The sequence below is a fragment of the Lissotriton helveticus genome, chromosome 7 (genome assembly GCF_964261635.1).
Source record: "Lissotriton helveticus chromosome 7, aLisHel1.1, whole genome shotgun sequence".
Lineage (NCBI taxonomy): Eukaryota > Metazoa > Chordata > Amphibia > Caudata > Salamandridae > Lissotriton > Lissotriton helveticus.
Window position 1 is genome coordinate 15,620,672 of NC_136068.1, and position 21,357 is coordinate 15,642,028.

Below are 21,357 nucleotides of genomic sequence, written 5' to 3' on the forward strand. Positions count from 1 at the left end.
GAAACTAAATCCCTTCTTGTCTAATCAGGGAAGTTAATTCCTTCCTGAACATTCGAGAAAGTTTCTAGTGAACTCTGAGCTAGCTGGCAAACCCAAAACTTTAAGTCTAATATCGACAGTAGTAGACCTAGTTAACGTCTGGTCTAGGCCTATACTATTGAAGGTATTATTCCAATGCGCAGAGCCTATTGGGATAATAGGAACTACACTACATGGCGCCCAACGCGTTTGGAAGGGCGATAAAACTAACGTAAGACATTTAGAGTAACTCAGTCGTGCTTTCTCACTCAGACCCCTTTTCCCCATAATACTCCAAAGACGTCTGGAGTGGGTAAAAGGTAATATCCGCCAAACCTCGCAGGAGGAAACTCCTATGTATGGTACTTGGTTTAGTCAACGTTGAAGGATACACCGTTCCAAATTATTGTGCATCTAAATCTTTGTTTCCATAAGAAACCTGATCTGCAAACAAAAGAAATAACCATCCTGTCGGTAAAATGGCAGACAGTGATGATGAAAGAGAGACAGTTAGATTAGCAGCTGAAATAGCAGCAGCTGATACTGCTATACAAGACACAGACCCGGATATAATACTCATCCCGGTCATTAAAAGAAAATCTATAACCTTAAAACTTATAGAAAATGGACTGACACCTAGAGGTGGCACAGTCATATTCGTAATTGAGGCACACGAATATCGGCAGACAGAGGTATACTATTCATGGATACATTTTCCAGCAGCAAATGCTGTAACAAAGTACTTCCACTATTACAAAATAGAGGAACCTCCTGGAGAGTACACTCCTTTCGAGGAGGTGGAAGTACCACTCAAATTTCAAGAGCATTTGCTCTTATTTAATGGCGCCCTAAAACATAATAATCACATCACCAGGCTCGGTCCTTTAGGTAGACCAGGAGCAACGTGGCCGGTCCTAGCCGGATACACACCACATCCAGACATCAATGGGATGTCTGCAGCAGAGCTGTTAACACAGCTAAAACAATTAGTAAAAATACATAGACAATTAGTCCAATATGTGATGCGGACTTCAACAATTCAGCCAGCGATTAAAAATCCACAGCTGACCCTCACCAGGGGAACACAAATAAAATTACCCCACAGAACATACAGTCCTGCCTAGGTAAAGTACCGGCTAAACGGGAACAAATACCATTCTGGTTGGCACAGAAAATTACCCAAATAGAGGCGGTGTTTCCTGACACCACCCCACTAGAAAAACACAGGATTCTTACTATCTGTCTTCCAATGGGAATCGCACCACACATTGAGGACTGTGACACTTGGGGTACAGTCTTTGCTTCCATCTACACAAAAACGCACGGTGTTCCATCCATTTCGGTAATACCAGATGTGCTAAAACAAATTCAAGACGAATACGGTCCAGAACCCGCTTTAACTCTTGGTATGAAATTACTAAAAGACTTCAAGCAGGTCTCGGCTATATTATTAGCCAACATAAAAGGTGAAGCAGCAAACGTGGCGATCCGCCAGAGGTTAAAGGAGACAGATATAGCAGACCAACCAGCTGAAATTGCCAGAATCATAGAAAAATCCTATGAGGAACTAGGTAGAGATAGTTTAGGTGGAATACCAGTAAAACCACAACTGATTGAAAGTCCTGAAAAAATATTTTTTAATAATAATTCAACATCACAGAAAAAGAGCTGGGATGGAAACAAACAATCCAATCCTAAAGAAAAGAAATTCCAGTCCAGAGGAAGGTCTCCTAGGCGAAGAGAAAAATCTCCGAACCAAAGACACAGGTCACCCCAGAGTGACCCCTCTGGGAAAAGATATAACCTTAGAAATAGGCATAATATAAAAAAGCCTGATAGATATCAAGACATTGATACACGTCCCTCTCAATCTTTTCAGACTTCCTCGCAGAAATCGGAAAGAAGAGGACGATCAGAACAAAGAGAAGAGCACGCCAAGTCCAAAGACAAGGAACCTGCTCAGCTAAAAAAAGAAATTACAATTTCCAAAAAAGAAGGTTGCCAGTATCAAGGTAGTTAACAATGCCAAGAATACTGAGGACACAACTGAAAAACGGAGAATGGGCTCAGACAATGCTAGACAGCGCAGCAGAAGTGAGCATAGCTCGCAAAGTCCTTATGAATCATCTGGAGACAGTGGACACGAATGAATATCTTCAAGTGGAAACTGCAGACACCAGAGTTAGCAAACCTCACAAAATATACGAAATAACATTACGTATAGAGGGGGATAAGACTAGAAAAATAAGGGGACTATTTTGGGATAATCTCTCCAAGGGCTATGACATCCTTCTAGCTGAAAAAGACTGGCCACCAGAGTTTGTCAGGGAGTGCCCTCATGGCGAAGAAGTAATTATGCCTGCCTTCTCAAATCACATCCCAATTCATAAAAAATATACACTTGCTAGAAAGTGGGCAGTAGCTCTAGCTCCTGCTTTATATAAAAATCACGTAGGATGGGATGAGGACTCTCCTCCTCACAAAATTCAGTTAAAATCACAACCTACTGCACAAAGGCAGTACCCAATTAAGCAAGAAGCTAAAAAACAGGTAAAAGAAATTCTAGATCAGCTAGAATACCAGGGGGTGATTGAAACTTGCACCTCACAAATGAACAACCCTTTGTTTCCGGTCTCCAAACCAGACAATTCATATCGTCTAGTTTTGGATTACCGACACCTTAACTCATGTTGCAAAACTTTTGCAGTGCAAAATTCGCACAGTGCTGCACTAATGAATAACATAGTGCGCAAAAAATACAAAACAACATTAGACATCTCTAATGGATTCTTTTGTCAAAACATAGCACCAGAGAGCAGATATTTGTCTGCATTCTCAATAAATGGCACTCAAAAGCAATTCTGTCGGTTAGCCCAGGGGTACAAGAACAGCCCGGGAGTATTCTCAGCGAGAGTAACAGAATTACTACAAATATATGACGACGAAGCATTATCGTATGTCGACGACATATACTTAACAGATGATGACTTGGAGACTCACTTGAAGAGAGTGAACACCATAATACTTGGGTTCGCAGCAGAGGGTTACAAATTCAACTTTAAAAAATCCAGAATTGCCCATCTGACAGTCCTGTTCCTAGGATACGAATTATCAAGTGAAGGCAAAAGCCTGGCTGACAATTTTCTAGAAAAATGTGCCGTACTCCAAGCACCTAGAACACTAAAAAACCTACAGTCAATTCTAGGCTTCCTAAATTTCGGAAGAACATACATTGCAAATTACGCAGAAAGGGTCAAACCCCTTTATGATCTAATAAAACCTGATTTTAAAAGAACCAATTGGACTCAAATACACACAGAAATTTTGAGATCCTTACAAACAGACATGCTAATTAAAACAAAATTAGAAACACGTGATAACACACGCAATCTTGTGATTCGAGTCATCCCAGGGAGATGCGGATTCACATACCTGACCTCTAATGAGGGAGAAAAGGTACCAATTGCATTCAAATCACACTTGTACACAGAAGCTGAACAGAAATTCAGCATTAAAGAAAAAATTGTTCATGCAGTTCAAACCGCGATAGCTAGAGAAAAAGATCAAGCGGACGGTAGACACATCACAGTCAGAACAGCTGAATCAGCCTTTGAGGCATTAACAACACCATGTAATTTACCAACAACAACATTGAATCCGGAATGGATACAATGGGTGAATTCAATCACGACGGACAAAGTGTACTACTACTTTGATCCAGAACTAGAGGAATTACAAAATCTAGAATATGAAAGAACATTCCCTCTGCCAATCGACATTCTGCCCTTACGACAATACGCTTGTGTAATCTATACAGACGGACATGCTCAACCCTCCGTTTGGGGAGAACAAGCATACAACCCCACATGTGAGATTACAAAAGAAGTGTGGCGCGGAGGTAAACTAAGACCTCTATTAACAAAAACACACTCAGTAGAAACTAATTCAGAACAACAGACTGAAATAATAGCATTGAAAATGGCGCTAGATAATGCGGATCGCGAATTCCCGACACTTATAGTGTCAGATTCATATTACTGCGTCAAATCATATAACAACGATTTGCAGACATGGATTCAAAACGGTTACAAAGATGACACAGATGCAACAATAAAGCAGAAACTGCTCTGGGAACAAATAGCTCTTTTACAAAAAGAACTACCAAAGACTCACGTGACACACTCACTGAGTCATCAGCGTGATGGCGTTCACGTTGCAGGGAATTCATTGGCTGAAACAGCCACAGCGGTAGCAACTAAATCGGCTCCCGTAGTTCGAAAAAAGCGTACATTAAAATACATTGACGGTGAAACAGTGCTTGCGGTGAAAACGTCATTAAAAGGCGACTGCTCAGTGCTACTGATCAACTATCCACTCAATTATACATACATAATCGATGCAAACTCCGTCCCTTTTGCTCGATTCCCTGAAGTGGGGGATAGAGTGATTCCAAACATGGACAGGAGAAACTTGTTAATCGCAGACGCACATATGGGCAAGGGTCTCAGACACCTCAAACTAAAAGATTCTCTGGAAGAATTACAATCACGGTACTGGTGGCCAGGCATGAGCCTGCATCACACCATATTTGTAAAAAATTGCCCAAACTGCAACAGAAATCGCAGTGGGGAGAGAAACAGTGTAATACCTCGTCGTTTCACTCCAGAAAAAATCAAGAGTAAAAAGCAAGGCTTGCGATTAACATATACAGGCTAGTTTCCACTTATAATGTAGATCACCAGCACTCGGCTGACGTCTGGACTGTTATACAAAGATTTGCGAGTCTAAATGGCATATACGCTAAGAGCATGCTACGTTTGATCTTTGTTTTCACTCTAGCCTTCCAGCCTGATGGGAAACATGACCAAATGAGCATAGCACAGCGGGAATCTTCTCACTTCCTTCCTGAGGGATACGGGATGGTGTAAAGAAAAAACCAAGGCATAAAGCAATCTATAACGGAAAGGATATTAGGTTCGGGAGCTGGGTGGGTCAAACATCTAAAAAGTGTCCAACATAGTCTAAATAACTTGCCAAGAAATTCTCTGATGGGATTCAGTCCGTACGAATTATTATTTGGAACTAGGATGTTGATCTCTGACCTTGACAGTCAAACTTCAGTGGTGAAGGAAAAAAGCTTTGATATCAAAGACCGTTTGGCTATTTTGCAGGACTTAAATGAAACAAGAAAAGACCTGAGCAACATAAAGTTGAAACAACAGCCAAAAACCACTGAAGAACCACCACCTGTCCCAGCAAGACCTGTCTGGATTCCAAAAGTCGGGGATCTAGTCAGAGAAAAGATCGCGGGAAAGAAGGAATTTGGGCCTTCTTCCAGAAAAGCAGTTCCTTTCTTGTCTGTCAACGGGACAAGATCAGTTGTACTACCGCCACTTGCTGGTAAAAAGGAGAACCGAGTTGTATCCATCGACCTGGTAAAACCACAATCATGTGGCCGATAACAAATAGTAGGCCAAGTGGACTCCCAATAAGTAGCAGAACACCAAGGTTTGCTACCAGTACAGAGGTTCTAACAAAGAGGTTAATCACTTTTGAAACGCCTACAGAAGAACAACAAGGACTATGCAACAATGCAATAGAACTCAGACCTCTGAAAACCCAAATAAAAACATTTAGCAGAGACACACCAATCTACAATGAAGTACCAAATGACAATGCAAGAAACATTAATCCTGAAGCAATTGGAACTATTGACAGAACTACATCCGGCTACTTCATAAACTTCGATGATTCCTCTGAAGGCTTCACGGAATCAAAGACACAGCCATCATCAAAAACCTTTAAAGATAAAGCTAAAGAACTTTTGAAACAACTGAAAGAAACATATCTGATTTCTCCATGGATCGAATTTTGGGTGGGTTTTGGTGCATTTATCCTCATACTTTGGCTCATCATGATACTAACATTGGGACGCTTCATTGAGGGAAAATATGCTAAAATGGACACAGCAAGTCAGAAAATCAACTTGATCCTCAAACCACACACATCTTCACACGTCGAGAAAAGAGAACTTTCTTCAGTCAACTTCACAGCCAATCCTATACCGGGTGGGGTAGCATGGGACAACACAGACTACGAAATCCATGGTCCAGTTGAAATCCTGAAATATCCACACCAAATTAAGATCTCATTGAGTGACTTTGTAAAACCAAGCTCATTTGCTGATGATTGGGACTTCGAAAGCATTAATAATATGATGTCTGACTTAGTAATGTCTGCTAAATTTACCAAACATGATTATTTGCAGGGTTCTACAAATTATGATAGTATGTACTGTTATAACCACTATGGTAACCATTTTCTACATAGATCTGCACAACCTAGAAATGTTTTAAATTATAATCAATGGGAACATTGTGCAACACCTCCAAAAGGAAGCTCAAGACCCGTTTACGACAAATATTCATACTTTTCAGGTTTTAACATAAGTAATGCTGAAACATTTTATTTCAAATTGTCAAATAAGACAGGGACAAAGACCATGATAACCAACACAAAATTGATATATTCAGACTCATTCTTTGAACAAATGAATACTTTTGGTTTTGATTATTGGGACAAAAATGTTGAATTGAAAAGTGTTTGGGGCACAAAAGAATGGCAAGTACAGGGTATAGAATCTTTGTTTAGAGCCTGCATGATCCCAGAACAAATTATATTTTTAAATGACACTGTTCAACAAACTACCTGTCTTGGCCTAGCCAAAATCAAAGACTTAAATAAACCGTCTATTCCAAAACCAACAATGAACAGCAATAGTTCTACAGAAGAAGAGATAGACGTAAATTATGTATTAAACCAAAACAGAACACATCCAGATTGGAAACAGTGGTTGATCCGGCCCACAGATACTAATAACTGTCAAGACAGATTCCTGAACAAAACACAGGGGTACATTGGGATGACGACCCGCCCAGTAAAAATAAGAGTGATGGAACATAACAGCAACATTCGCTGCAAAAGGACACAAACTCGCCTATATGCACATTGCCATGAAAAGGAGCATGCAGCTGAGGGCATCCAATGGGTCGTGCTAGAATGGCATCCTTCATTAAACCAACAGGCTCTGTTTAGGATGGAACAAAGATGGGTGCACCGCCTACACTTAGATACTGAGGGCTTGAATGATTTCGTCCCGTGGAACACTCTATCGAGATAGACACACTCTCTCTCTCCCCAGTGGTATACACAATTGCTGTCAACATTCCAAGCTGCTGTCATTACTAACGCAATACCACACTTGATATGCACATCATATCCCCTTATCCCATAGTTGCCCACCCTCACCCCCAGCGGGATCCACCCAGGGACCAATCTCCCATGCACCCATCATCTAGATGACGTGGTGATCATCTACATGCTTGGACTACTGCCCCTCTGATCAATGACCTCCTAATACCGGTAGGACTCCCCGGCCCATCACTGACGGGGCATCACTCAGTCCCGCCGGTTTACTCAGTACATACGACTTCCCTCTGATCTCCTCCATCCACTTACCATCCTGGCTGGTCAACCTCCCCAGAGCCACGGTCTGGTTTTAGCACCTATAACATCGCACCATGTGGGCCCCTGATCAGGTGGAGACAGCCACATTGCTGATTGCTCGGGCTTCCGCTCTCCCTATTCCCCTCTCCAAGATGGCGGCGGGCACCGACACCTAGACGCTCTGACGTCATGCCGGCGCGCCGCGGACACTGAGCCCCTGACCAGACACGCCTCCGGCGTTCACCGGAACCCTTATCAGCAAGCGCCAAGATCAAACAGCTACGGCTGCTTTTGGCGACACTTCGCGCTGGTACGTGGGTTTAGGTGCATAGGTCACCCGCCCGCTCTGCTGAGGTAAGGTGTTGGGTACGGGTTTATTATTATTATTATCATTTGTTTATTAATCACCCATTGCTAGTTGTTAGGCGGACACCTTGACCGACAGGAGCCCTGACGCCCTGGTTGGGCCCCCGGCGGGTTCCTCCCACCCCTTAGGGACCTCAGGCGTCGGCCCCCTCCGAGGCCGTTTGCATAGTTGGGGCACCGGGCTTTGAGCGTACGGGTCTACCTACCGCCAGGGTGAGGGCTGATCTATACGACCAGGATTGTTTCCTCGTGAGGTTTGGCGCGGCTGGTGGCCAGGGGCGACTATTCCACCACCAACCGGCCATTAAGAGCAGCGGAGTACCGCCGCTCGTTGCCATTCGGTGCCCCTCCAGGCTGCGACCTCCCGGGGTGGTGTGATTGTCCTGGATCCACCGGGACCGCGGACCTAACCCAGGCTGCTGACTCCGCCCCTGCTGTCCCACCAGACGGCACACACACACTTACCCACTTACTACCATTATCCCCCTGTGGGCAATTTACCCGTGTCTACCCCTGAAACTACTTACTTATACCCTCCAGATAACTGCCCCATTCCCGCAGACCCCACGGGAGCAGCCTAGGGGCACTTACGACGGCCACCGAGGGTAAGTGGTTTCCATACTCTGTACTTTTGTATTTTCACCTCTTAGTGTAGCAATAACGCTGGCTAGCGTTAGATCCTTCCATGTATTTTTAATCACCAATTGCGCGTTGAGACACCTAATGTCTGCTGGCAGTCCTTTACCCAGCATTGTTTTTAAGTGAATTTCACCAACCCCCTGATGCGTAGTGACCTAAACTGTGTCCTCTCCCCCTCCCCTCACCTTATTACTATGTATTACTGCATCGTAACCTAGTAGCATCCCCCTGATTGGGTAACATGGGGCCCTGAATCACCGGTTGAAGTCTACTTCTCTCCCCACAGGGCATCCGCCTGATGCAGGAACCCCTCTCTGGCTGGATCCGGCAACCACACAGGTTGTATCCTTCAGATGCCTCAGCCTGCCGCGGGGCATCTCACTAAGTTTATGAGCACCATTTTGGTCCTGAAGAATTGCCAATAGGGCATGAAACATGTCGACCGATCCACAATTGAGGGTTGAACGGGACTGACTTCTCGTAACTACTGTAGTCCCATTACCCCTCACACTTTTTTATTAAGGTGGTGAACTACACGATTAAAGACAAAGCAGTAGATCACACCAACCTTTTTTAACCCACTGCACTCACGCTCACTACTTCACTCACTGGGGCCCTCACACCCTTTCATCCACCGGCAAGGAACAAAAGATCTCCACAAGAGTGTAGCACCTCGTGCTACCCGTCAGGCATTGCAGCGCCGGCTTGACGTTGGAGCAGGGCGCCGATGATGACACGATACGACTAGCTGGTGACATGACAACGGCCATTAAACCAGCCTGTTGTGTGAGGCATCCCTAGTTCCGACAAGGGATACCCTTCCCTGTTGCACTCTAGGTAGAGAGGAAGACAGCGCCCTACACTACGCAATCACTAATCCCAGAGGAACTGTGTGCTATTATTTGTTATATAGACTGTTGGGACCGCACACTGGACCCCTTTAAATATCGTCCCCTCGTTGTCCCTTCCTGTTGTTGACCCTTCAAAATGACCAGGCCAGACCCTAGATATCCTCAAAGACATCACCCAGGGATAATAACCACCTACAGTGTGGGCAATGGCTACAAACTTCCACACTGGCAGAAATTAAGCAACACCTAACTTTACTTAATGATGGTGCTGACTTGCGTGATTTCACTATGGGACCACGCAAACAGCGTCAAAAGCGTTTCATAGCAGCCTCTGTATATGCAGCATACAATGAGGCCTGGAAGGTTACTCAAATTGAAACAGCCGAGAGAATACGGGAAATTGACCGTATTAATTTGGAAAAATCACTTTCTGTAGTGGACAATGGGTTAATGACTCTGTCCTCCAGAATTTTTTCTTTGGACAGCATTGTGTCTTCAGCAATCGACATATTATCGCAAGACTTACTGTTGCTACAACACGGTCAGTCTCAATTGCGTTCTATTGTACAGCTTGGCTGGACGTTACAAAATCTGCGTTCAGGCTATGTGCCTTGGCGTTTAATCAACACAACGTCACTATTCTATATCTTTAACCTTACTGATAGACAAATCAGTATGGCCCAAAAGGGAGCTGATTATACAATCCTGAGCATTGAGAAACTTGAGAGATTACCAGTGACAATGTCAGAACGACCTGTCAGTGAATGGATAATACATGGGATAATAAATATTCCAATATCAACCTTCAGGTTTCAATACTGCCAAAAATATATACAGGCTGGCATGTACGAAAAATTGGGAAAAGGGTACATAAAAACAACATGGAACCTGCCCTATTCACATGCATGTGTCAGTAATAAAGGACAGAAAGTGTTTCTTAGTGGCAATAATTGTGCAATGTCACTAAGCGGTAGTTTGCATGGGGCCTGTGAAGGGAACTCAAATAACCTTTCATGTCACCAGCAAGGCGCACCTGCAACAGAGATTGAACCATTCTTTCAAAGACTCTATAATGGGAGTTACATTCTAATTGTAGATCGCAGATGTTGTAGTCTTATGCCCGGGACTCCTTATCTCGTAACTACGACTGCGAAGGTCAAGTGCTGTGGACACTCATTGTTCCCCAGCTCCTTTCCAGACAGGGAGGCAAGGGCATGGCCCAACTTGAAAATTACTTCTCTTCGAATAGATACTTTAAGCAGAATGAAAACAGTGCTTCTTCAGACGCCGACAAGGCTCACGTCATCAAAAGAAACGTATGATCTCCAAGTCGCAAGGACGACTGCAGAGATATATTCATTGTTATCAACTAATTCCCCCATACATTTCACAGAAATCCTGAATGAAATCTTAAATATTTCTGATACCAGTGGAGTCTCAAAGGTATTTAAGACAGTATTTTCGATGGCATTAACACCATTCAAAGCCATACTGGGTATTTTTCCAGATTTCGTCCATTCGATTTTTGGCGGACTTCCCCTCATTTTAAGACTGATTGCAGGAATCCTATTCCTAGTCCTTATATTTCGTTATGGCAAACCATGTCACAGACAGAACACCTGCGACAAGGGAAGAAACAATCCTAGCCATTGGATACCGGGACCGGATATCAAAGATCCTGGGACTATCCCGACTTAGAGACCTGAACATGACTTGGTTTCTATCATTTCGACCAATGTGGCAACGATGTGTTTTACCTGTATTAAGGTGCCTGCTATGCGGAGAAGAATGCGTGTTAGACACCTGTCTGACGCTACAATCGGATGCGCCAATGGATGCAGAAACCTTGTTGAGTCCAATCAAGGCTCACGCTTTGTGCTGCCCTCAAAGGCTACCAATCCTGATGACGGCATTCGTGGAAGCTTCACCACTACGATTAAGGGGTAGTGAAGTTCAAGATGAAAGCAGCATCGATCAGGTACGACCTTCTGTCAGCAATCCAAATCAGAATGTCAATGGAGACAATCATGCGCACGAATGCATGGTTACACCTATTTCCGAGTTAGTGGAACTCTCCCAGGAAGCTGTTGACAACTTTTTCGAGAGTCTAAATGATATGATGTTCTCACCAGAGCAGAAATAGAGACTTTTGAACAAACTCGTACACGGCGTTCCCTGAATTTGGCCTTCAACTTTAATAATAAAGTCACATGAACAATTTTCCCTCCAGTTCACGGACAGCAATTTTTCAGCAGCCCCAAAATATTTTTGCATATTTTTCGGGACACTATCTTCTGCTTAAAGTAAGAACTATTCTTAGAGAACTAAGATTTCTAAATTTAGATAGCTTATAGACATTAGCTGCCCGCTGGCATGTTCATAGTTATTATTATTCTGTGATGAAATGGTCTCGAACCTTTTTTCTGTATTAAGAGCCATTTCATGTGTAAATTTTCATATACAAAATAGCAATAATGTATACAAATGCGTGATTACTTTAGCATTATTCTACAGCTTGAGTGCATACTATACATATGACTGCAATTTTTCCGTATATTTGATAATTTCAAAATGCATTTATGTATTTTGGGGTGGTAAGGTATACACAATACTCTACAGCATGTTGTACTATGCATAGATTAGTAAATATGACCATAGTTAGCGTGGAGTGGGTGTGATGTATTCCTATAGGTTCTGTATCGATCCCCTATTCCTGACCCTATTCTGGTTAGCAAACTAACAAGTTAACTAGTAGTCAGCCCATGAGGCAGAAAACCCCCATGATGCAGGAACCGTTATCTGATAAAGCCACACTACGGCACAGGAACGTGTTATTTGATTAGGTCATAACGCTTGCCATCTAATTAGACAAGCGATATTCCTCCAGCCCCTGATAAGGCATACGGAGTTCTCATAACAAATCAAACCTATGACAGACCTGGGAAAAACCCTGTGGCCATTGTTTTGATTTCACCGAGAACTTCAGCAAAAGAATGTGCTAACGACCTGGTCGTATGACATCCTTATTGACGTATCTATGTCCATCCTTACGTCAATCTCGGCACCTTAAAGGTATAAATATTACCGATATTGCCCTATGCAAACACACGCGGTGGTGTTGAGGACGGAGCAGCCAGATTTGCCGAAGCCCAGAGCAGAGCAGACCCCGCTGGCGCAGCCCCGCCTTCTTGACGCGCTGAGATCGAGCAGCTGCCTATTTCTCCTGCCGAGAAATCCAGCTCCGGCGTTTCCGGGTAGACCTCGCAGGCAGCCTGGAATATCGAGACCAGAGATGAGAGATACCATCCCTCATTCATCCTAACTTCCAGGTACAGAACTGAATAACCCCTCGCAGAGAATTCTTTAGTCAGTCACTTGGCAAAAACAAACTTAACTTAAACTGTAACTTTCTATTCCCGCCCACGTATTAGACTTAGGTCAGGTACACGGGGTAGGCGTATCTAGAAACACCAGTTGAGTACGTTTAGTCAAATGTATATGTGTATGTAATATATTTTATTCATTTTAAACCTTCATATGGCTTAGAAACCATATCAATGTTTTTACAGTATTATTTTATACTTCTGCTTTTAATGTATGCACTTTACTTAACTACAAGTATTGCAATAATATCGATCCATTTCTCTTGTACGAGAAAAGAGACTGATCAATAAATAACATCTTTTATTGATCACACCCGTCTCTTCCTTTTCTCTACAATCTGATGAGACTAAGAATGCACGTACTGACTGAGTAAAATAAATTGCCTTTTGTTCACACGACTCTCGAGATACACTCTTGATTAGGGGAGAGCAAAGTTGTCATGTTCTATGGTTGTCAGAAACTAAATCCCTTCTTGTCTAATCAGGGAAGTTAATTCCTTCCTGAACATTCGAGAAAGTTTCTAGTGAACTCTGAGCTAGCTGGCAAACCCAAAACTTTAAGTCTAATATCGACAGTAGTAGACCTAGTTAACGTCTGGTCTAGGCCTATACTATTGAAGGTATTATTCCAATGCGCAGAGCCTATTGGGATAATAGGAACTACACTACAAGACTCGATGTCAATGAGCCGAAGGCTGATGGGTAGGGAGTTCCAGAGTTTTGATACTACCACTGCAAACGCTCTGCCACCCTTTCTTGCTAAGCGGAATCTAGGGGTGAGCAGAAGGCGAAGATGGTTAGACCTGAGATTAAGGGAAGATTGGACTGGTTTTAGTCTATGTCTCAGGTATTTTGGGCCTTTTCCGTTGCGGGCCCTGAAGGCTAGGACCAGGGCCTTGAATTTGACACGGGCCGTAATCGGGAGCCAATGTAATTTCCTTAAGTGGGGGGAGATCGAGTGTCGATAGGGGACTTTGCAGATCAGCCTAGCAGCGGCGTTCTGCACAATCTGCAGCCTATGGAGGAGGTACGCTGGTAGTCCCACATATAGGCAATTCGCATAATCCAAATGCGAGGTGATCAGGGCATGTGTCACTGTCTTCAATGCTTCAGTGGGGAGGAAGGGGGAAATTTTTCTTATCATGTGAAGTTTCCCGAAACATGCAGAGGTAACTTTCTGGATCTGTGTTTTAAAAGATAATTCATTATCAAACTGGACTCCAAGATTGCGAGCCACTTTTACCGGAGACGGTGGAGGGTTGAGTTCCATAGGCCACCAAGTGGCGGGTGACAAGGGAACAGTTTGATTAAAGAATAACACCTCCGTCTTATCCGTGTTGAGTTTTAACGTGTTAGATATCATCCAGGCCACAATATTGGAAAGACAGGTTTTAAAATTTTCAGAGCCAGAAAGCGAGTTATCTCTAAGGGAAACAATGAGCTGCGTATCGTCAGCGTATGATATCACTCTGACCCCCAGAGACTCGATCACCTTTGCCAGGGGTGCGACGTAAATGTTAAAAAAAAGGGGGCTGAGTGCAGATCCTTGGGGCACCCCGCAGCCTAGAGGTTTCCTGCCTTTAGACCAAAAAGGTCGGCACCAGACTTGTTGTGTGCGGTCTGTAAGAAAGGAGGTAATCCAGGCCAGAGGGGAGCCACCGATTCCTATCTCTCGGAGTCTGCTCAGGAGGATGGCATGGGAGACCGTGTCAAAGGGTGCGGACAGGTCGAGGAGCACAAGCATGGCTACCTCTCCCCCGTCCACAGTCTCCCGCACGGTCTCCACCACCTCCAGAAGAGCAGTCTCCGTGCTATAACCGGTCCTAAAGCCGGATTGCGAGTCATGTAGCAGGCCATTGCTTTCAACATAGTCCGAAAGTTGTTCTTGCACAATTTTTTCCAAAATTTTGGCCGGTTTAGGTAGCAGAGATATCGACGGTAGTTGCTGAGAACAGCAGGGTCTGCATCAGATTTTTTTAAAAGAGGAATAAGGATTGCCTGCTTCCAGGTCTCCGGAAGCATGCCTTCTCTTCAGTCTGTGCTCGGTTACATGCCTGTTCTCTTTACATACCTGTCTAAGGTAATAATGTGTATTTCTCTTTGCAGTTTGTGAGTGGTGTCTTGGTTACAGGCTCTACATATGTATTTATAGATTTATTATAATGCACTCACTGCAGGCTGTACTTGGTTTGCGTTCTCCACGTTCACATAGTTCACTGCAGTTTCATAGATGACTCTTCGGCTGCCACCCGGAGTTGCACCTGAAATTAGAACACAAGATATCACACCTGCTTTTTGACTGCTTTATGCTTTGAAGTGGGACTCTGAATGGACTCTTACCATTCACTTTCTTTGTGCATCTCTTATAGAGGAGAACCACACCAAGGACAGCGACGACAGCACCGATGAGCATCCCTGAAGCCACCGCCAAGGTGACCCACCAAGAGGAGGCATCTGATGGAAGAGGAACCTCTGAAGAAGAGAGACAACCTGTGAGTGTCAGGCTCGTCCGGCTCTTGACAGATGCAGGAAGAACGTAGAAAAAAAGGAATAGAGAGAAAAATCTCTAAGAGATTCTTCAAACACACCAGTATTTTGGATTGAAGATTCTGAGCTGGTTATCATCACTCCTCAACAGCAATATATCATTTGTCAAAATGTGATTGTTGAAATGGTTTTAAGATTTGCATTATTATGGAAAATGTTTCTGAATAATGAATTTAATAATGGGTCCAATCTGGTAATAATAAACTCACATGAACGCACTTGAAATTCGTTTAACTTAGTATATAGCAGTGTGTAAATTTTGTCGCCACATTTTGATAAAATGTCCATTTGAATTAATATGGATGTTGTTTTCTGCTCACTCATACTACTTGCCCCCTCCAAACCCGTTCTACATGTGTATATTTCCCTATGCAGCTTTGCACATGAAGACTAGATTATGTCATTGTAAGTTTCCTAAATATGAATGAATTGTGAATAAACTTCCCAGTGTTTCTAATGTTGTAAGAGCGGAAGGTCCTTCCGCTGAAATTCCATTACTCGGCTCTTCCACTGGTGCATAGTCCATTGCCCATTACTGGGCTTAGAGCTGTTTCACTGGTGCATGGTTCATTGTCCATTACTGGGCTTAGCTCTCTTCCACTGGTGTATAGTCCATTGTCCATTACTGGGCTTAGCTCTCTTCCATTGGAGCATAGTCCATTGTCCAATAATAGGATTAGCTCTCTTTCACTGGTGCATAGTCCATTGTCCATTACTGGGCTGAGCGCTCTTTCACTGGTGCATAGTCCATTGTCCATTAGTGGGCTTAGCGCTCTTTCACAGGTACATAGTTCATTGTCCATTATTGGGCTTAGCGCTTTTCCATAGGTGCATAGTCCATTGTCCATTACTGGGCTTAGCGCTCTTCCATTATGTTTTTATTGCAATTCCTTTTCGGGTCCCGTATTCATTTTGTAGGCACCGCAAAGTCACCATTGGAAGTTTTTTTTGGGTTCCAGGCAGGTAAGACGAGCAAACTGATTTATAAAGCTACCATATAAGCGAGGAGTCTTTCAACTCCCAGATTTTAAGTCATATTTTCGGGCTGCATTTTCTGGGCGCTTGTGCAGTTTATTAATCCTGGCAGACCCTGACCAAGTGTCTTTCTGCTTATCAGCTAGCACTGGGGAAAGAATATAAGCCTTTTTTAAACCGGCTGGGGGACCCAAATTACTTCAAGAGGGTTTGCTTTGAGGTTGTGAAGGATGCTATCCGTATCTGACAGGAAATCAGTAATAAATATTCAATTGCCTTTTTAAATAAAGAAACGCTGCTTTTGTAGTATAATCCTGTTTTCCTAGTAGTGTTTCAAGATCCAATCGGAAAGGCCTGGGTGCGATATGGGGTTCAGAATATTGGGCAGGTGTATTTCTTAAATGGCTTCTGCTCATTTACCAGATTACAGGCTAACTATGGGCTCCATAATCACTTAAAAAATAGTTACAAGTGAGGGACTACTTTTTGACAGCATGTAAATACCTGATGCATCTGGAAGGTACAGAGTTGTAGCGGCATCTTTATAAAGCAAGTAGATTGATAAGTTTGGTATATCAGGTCCTTTGTCAGTATGTAACTGAGGACAATGTGTTATTGGATTGAAAATGGAGCCGGCAACTGGGGTCTGACGTTTACATCTTGGAGCTACAGAGCGCACTGGAGATTTTGGACAGATCAGTTCACTCTATCAATCAGAGCCTGACACAATTCAAGACTATTTGTCTCCAATGTTACACGCCAGAAAGAATCTCTTTATGTAAAAAAATTAGATATTTCCATGTTGCATTTGGGCCATTTCCTGCGTCAGGCACAAGGCCTACCCACAGACGTGAGGTACTATTTTTATCGGGAAACTCGGGGAAATGCTGGGTAGGTGAAAGTTTATAGCTCCCCACAGATTCCTGAATTTTCCATCACAGAAATATCAGGAAAATGTGTTTTTTAAAAAAAAATAAAGTTTGAGGTTTGCAAGCGATTCTTGGTAACAGATCCTGGTGAAAGCCCCATCCTAGATTCACTTGGATGTCTAGCTTTCAAAAATTTATTGGTTTTCTAGGATTCCCTAGGTGCCGGCTGAGCTAATGTCCATAATCCACAGCTAGCCACATTGTGAAAAAAGAGTCAGTTTTCACAGGAAAAATGTGATGTGTCCATGTTGCATTTTGGGCCATTTCCTGCTGCGGGAACTAGGCCTAACCATACAAGTAAGGTGCCATTTTTATCAAAAGGCTTGGAGGAATGCTGAGTGTGTGTGAGTTTATAGATACCTGCAGATTCCATAACTTTTCATCACAGAAATATGAGGAAAATGTGTTTTTTTCACAAAGTTTGATGTTTGCAAGGGATTCTGGGTGACAGAACCGCTGAACAAGTCACCCTATACTGGATTCCACTGGGTGTCTAGTTTTTAAAAATGCACAGGTCTGCTAAGTTTCCTCAGGTGGCGACAGAGCTAGGGTTCAAAATTCACAGCTAGGTACTTTGCAAAAAAAGCTCAGTTTTCTCTGTGAAAATGTGATGCGTCAACATGGCGTTTTGGGCTGTTTCCTGTCACGAGCACTAGTCTACCCACAAAATGAGGCACCATTTTTATCGGAAGACTTTTGTAAATAGTGGGTGCATGGGAGTTTGTGGATCCACGCAGATTCCAGAATTTTCCTTTACATAAATTTGAGGTAAATGTGTTGTTTTCTTACAACGTTTGAGGTTTGCAAGGGATTCAGGGTACCAGAAGCTGTTAAAAGCCACATACGTCACCCCATCCTGGATTCCCCTGGGTGTCTCGTTAACATTTTTTACAGGTTTTGTAGTCTTCTCCAGGTGCCGGCTGAGGTAAGGGGTAAAATCCACAGCTAGGCACATTTCAAAAAAAGGATCAGTTTACAGTGGAAAAATGTGATGTGCCCATGTTGCGTTGTGACCCATTTCCTGTTGTGGGCACTTGGCCTACCCACACAAGTGAGGTACTGCTTTTATAAGGTGACTCAAGGGAATACAGCATAGTAGAACAAATGTTATTACCAGTTGTCTTTCTATGCATTGCTGCCTTCCAAAGGTAAGACAGTGTGTAAAAAGAAGTCATTTTGAAAAATACCCTCTAATTCACATGCTAATAGGGCTACCCACAAATTCAGAGATGTGCAAATACCCACTGCTTATAAACTCCATATGTTGTTCCCATTCCGGAAATTCATAGGTTTCCTTGATATCTATTTTTCACTCTTTATATGTTTCCAAATGAATTGCTCTATACCAGGTACACAATGAAAAACCATTTTAAGGTGCAGCACAGGTACCTCGGGTTCTCGGTGAACCTACAAGCCCGATATATCCCCACAACCAGAAGGGTACTGCAGACGTAACAGTATAGTGCTTTCAAAAATATAGCAAAGTTAGAAGAAGTAACAGGTGAAAATGTAGGCACAAATGGCTGTTTTTTTCAACTCAATTTCAATATTTTTTATTTCAACTGTTACCTTCTATAGGAAAACTTTGAAGGACTTCACAAATAACCCCTTGCTAAATTCAAAATTGTGTCTTCTTTTCAGAAATGTATATCTTTCCGGGATCCATTATTGGTTTTACCCCCATTTCTACCACTAACTGGAAAGAGGTTGAAAGCACAAAAATTATGACAAATAGGTAAAGGTAAAATGCCACAACTGTATATAAAATGCTGCCTATTCCTGCTGCCTTGCCCGCGTATGCTAGGAGCAACATGGATTGTCTGGAGGTCTGCTGAAATTAAGGGAAGTGATTGACATCACACTCATCATTAACGGATGCGATATATGGTGCTTGAAGTTACTGCGCACCCTTGATTCCTGTACCCGTGGCGTAATTGGGCCATTGGGTTCGTTGTTGGACTACATACCTGAGTAGCCAGGCCTGGCACTGGGAATAGGTTGCCATATCCAGTCCTGAAGAAGACTCGCAGCTGAGGCTTGAATCTCCCTCCTTGCATCAGCTGCGTCGAAACGTCGACACCCTCAACTTGACAAGACCTGTACCTGCTTCCTATTCGGCATTCCTTTGAAAGATGCATTAATTGCACATTGTAAATTTACAGATTGCATGCAAATGAACGTTATGCATTGGACAGGTCTTCATTGTCTGGTTTTGATTACCAGTGATTCTAAAATCATCTAATTGTATCTATCCTGATTCCTGTGATGTGCACTCTCACCACCCACCAACACCCACTCCCCTACCTTTTCTCCCTTCTTGCGCGCAACCTATATTTATTGAATAGAAATTCTTTGCCGAGTCAACTAATAAATGTTTTTGTTTCAAGTAAATTGATCTGTTTTGGCGCTATTTCTTGTGTGGTTTCTCTATACATGTATTCATAAATAGGAATTGAGTGCATGCATGAGAAAGTTCACTCGGATATTGAGTGTTGTAGTGCTCTACACAACACAGACTGTGTATAATTGAATTCAATTCATGATAAATCGGCCACGGACCATTTTTTCATTCCCGTATTGCACCCAGGTCCGTCTTGACTTTTTGGGTTACCCCATTATCTATAATAGAAAGATGGTGATTTCAGCAACACAAAGCCTTTGCTAGAAAAAAATAACGGATGCTGTCTTCTGCAGCACTTTTTCCCACAAAAAAAACGTAGCTGTATTTTGCCTAATTTTTCAGTCCCCTCCAGGGGAATCTATAAACCCTGGGTACCTTTAGACTCCTTGGGATGATGGAAGAAAAGGGCTCAAATTTGGCATTGTAGGAGGCTGGCTTAGTATATGGTGCTCACTTATGTAAAATTAAGACAACACTCCTGGTGATGTTAGTAGTCTTAGACAACCTTGAAAGCTCTCTAAGTGGTAGTTGTGGAGAGCAGTCCTCAGGCATAATCCAGAAGGAGTGTAAAGTGGCTTGTTTTACCAGAACATAATCTTATTTGTGTATATTAAATGAAAAAGAACAACAAAGTGTATTTATAATAATTGGTATTTATTATAAGACATTCTCTAACCCATACAAATATCTCCTACCCGGAGATATTCACAATGTACATAATACTGTGCAAATAAAACATGTTAGTAGCATGAATACACAGTGGTTGCCAGAGGGAGACCAAACCATATACTAAAATAGTGGGATGCGATCCACGACTCAAGTAAAGACCATACCCAGAAGACATATAAGTGCTGGGGACCCTAGAAACCACCCATGGTAAGTAACCAGGAACCCCACAGAGGCAATGTGCAGAATGGGAACACAACCGCGTGCTCAATTCAAGTAAATGGGTAAGTTGCAGTTGCATTTTCAAAGAAGAAGGACCTTTCCCAGTGGACCTTGATGAAACCCCATGGAAGACAGAAGATTGGAGAGCTACCCCACCAGTGGATACCCTAGGAGCCAGTATACCTACACCAGGGAAGCCGGCTGCATAGGTGAAAAGTGGTGTCGGAAACTGGTGTCGAACTCAATAGAGGACTTCAGGAAGATGCCGCTGGCGAAGATGGTGAAAGTGTCCCGTGGAACCCAAAGGTGAATTTGAGATGAGAAGAACCTGCAAGCAGAGGGGACAGAGTCTATGCCACTCAGGAGTGACCAGTAGGTATGAAAGTCAAATTCCCACCGATGTCGGGTGTTGCAGGAGAGTTGACGGTGACCATGGAGCTGCAACTTTGTGGACCAGGCAATGCTGTGGAAGACCAGGAGCCGTTCACAAGCTAACCCCCATCATATGTCGAGAGTTGAGGGGTCAGTGTCCGTATGGAGCGCCAACTGCAAATATTGTGGCAAGCAAAAAGGGTGCAGTTTCAGGATCAGCAAGGTCCAAGTAACTCACCACAAGCAGGGGAGTCAGAGTAAGCTCGGAGCAATCAGGTGATCCCACTGGAGTCAAAGAAGACCCTCAAGAGGACCCACAGGACGGAGGCACCGGAGTTGCAAGAAGACCTCAATCAGGTTGCCAAAGATGCAGGTCCACAGTGCAAGAAATGTGGTCAGGAGTAATATCTTGGTCACAGGAGATGATTGAGGTTGAGGTTACTTGGAGCCCGAAGATCTCTGAGGAAGAGAGCGAACATGCT

General features: G+C 43.3%; 1 protein-coding gene across 1 annotated transcript in view; it reads right to left on the bottom strand.

The window, feature by feature from the left end:
• Positions 1-21,357, bottom strand: part of LOC144767916 (uncharacterized) — a 61,907-nt gene that overhangs the window by 9,872 nt on the left and 30,678 nt on the right. The window contains exons 3-5 of the mRNA XM_078651255.1: positions 15,104-15,235; positions 14,936-15,024; positions 14,514-14,708 (exon numbers count right to left, since the gene is read on the bottom strand). Of these exons, the coding sequence (XP_078507381.1) occupies positions 14,514-14,708; positions 14,936-15,024; positions 15,104-15,235 (416 nt within the window). The remainder of the gene's footprint in view (positions 1-14,513; positions 14,709-14,935; positions 15,025-15,103; positions 15,236-21,357) is intronic.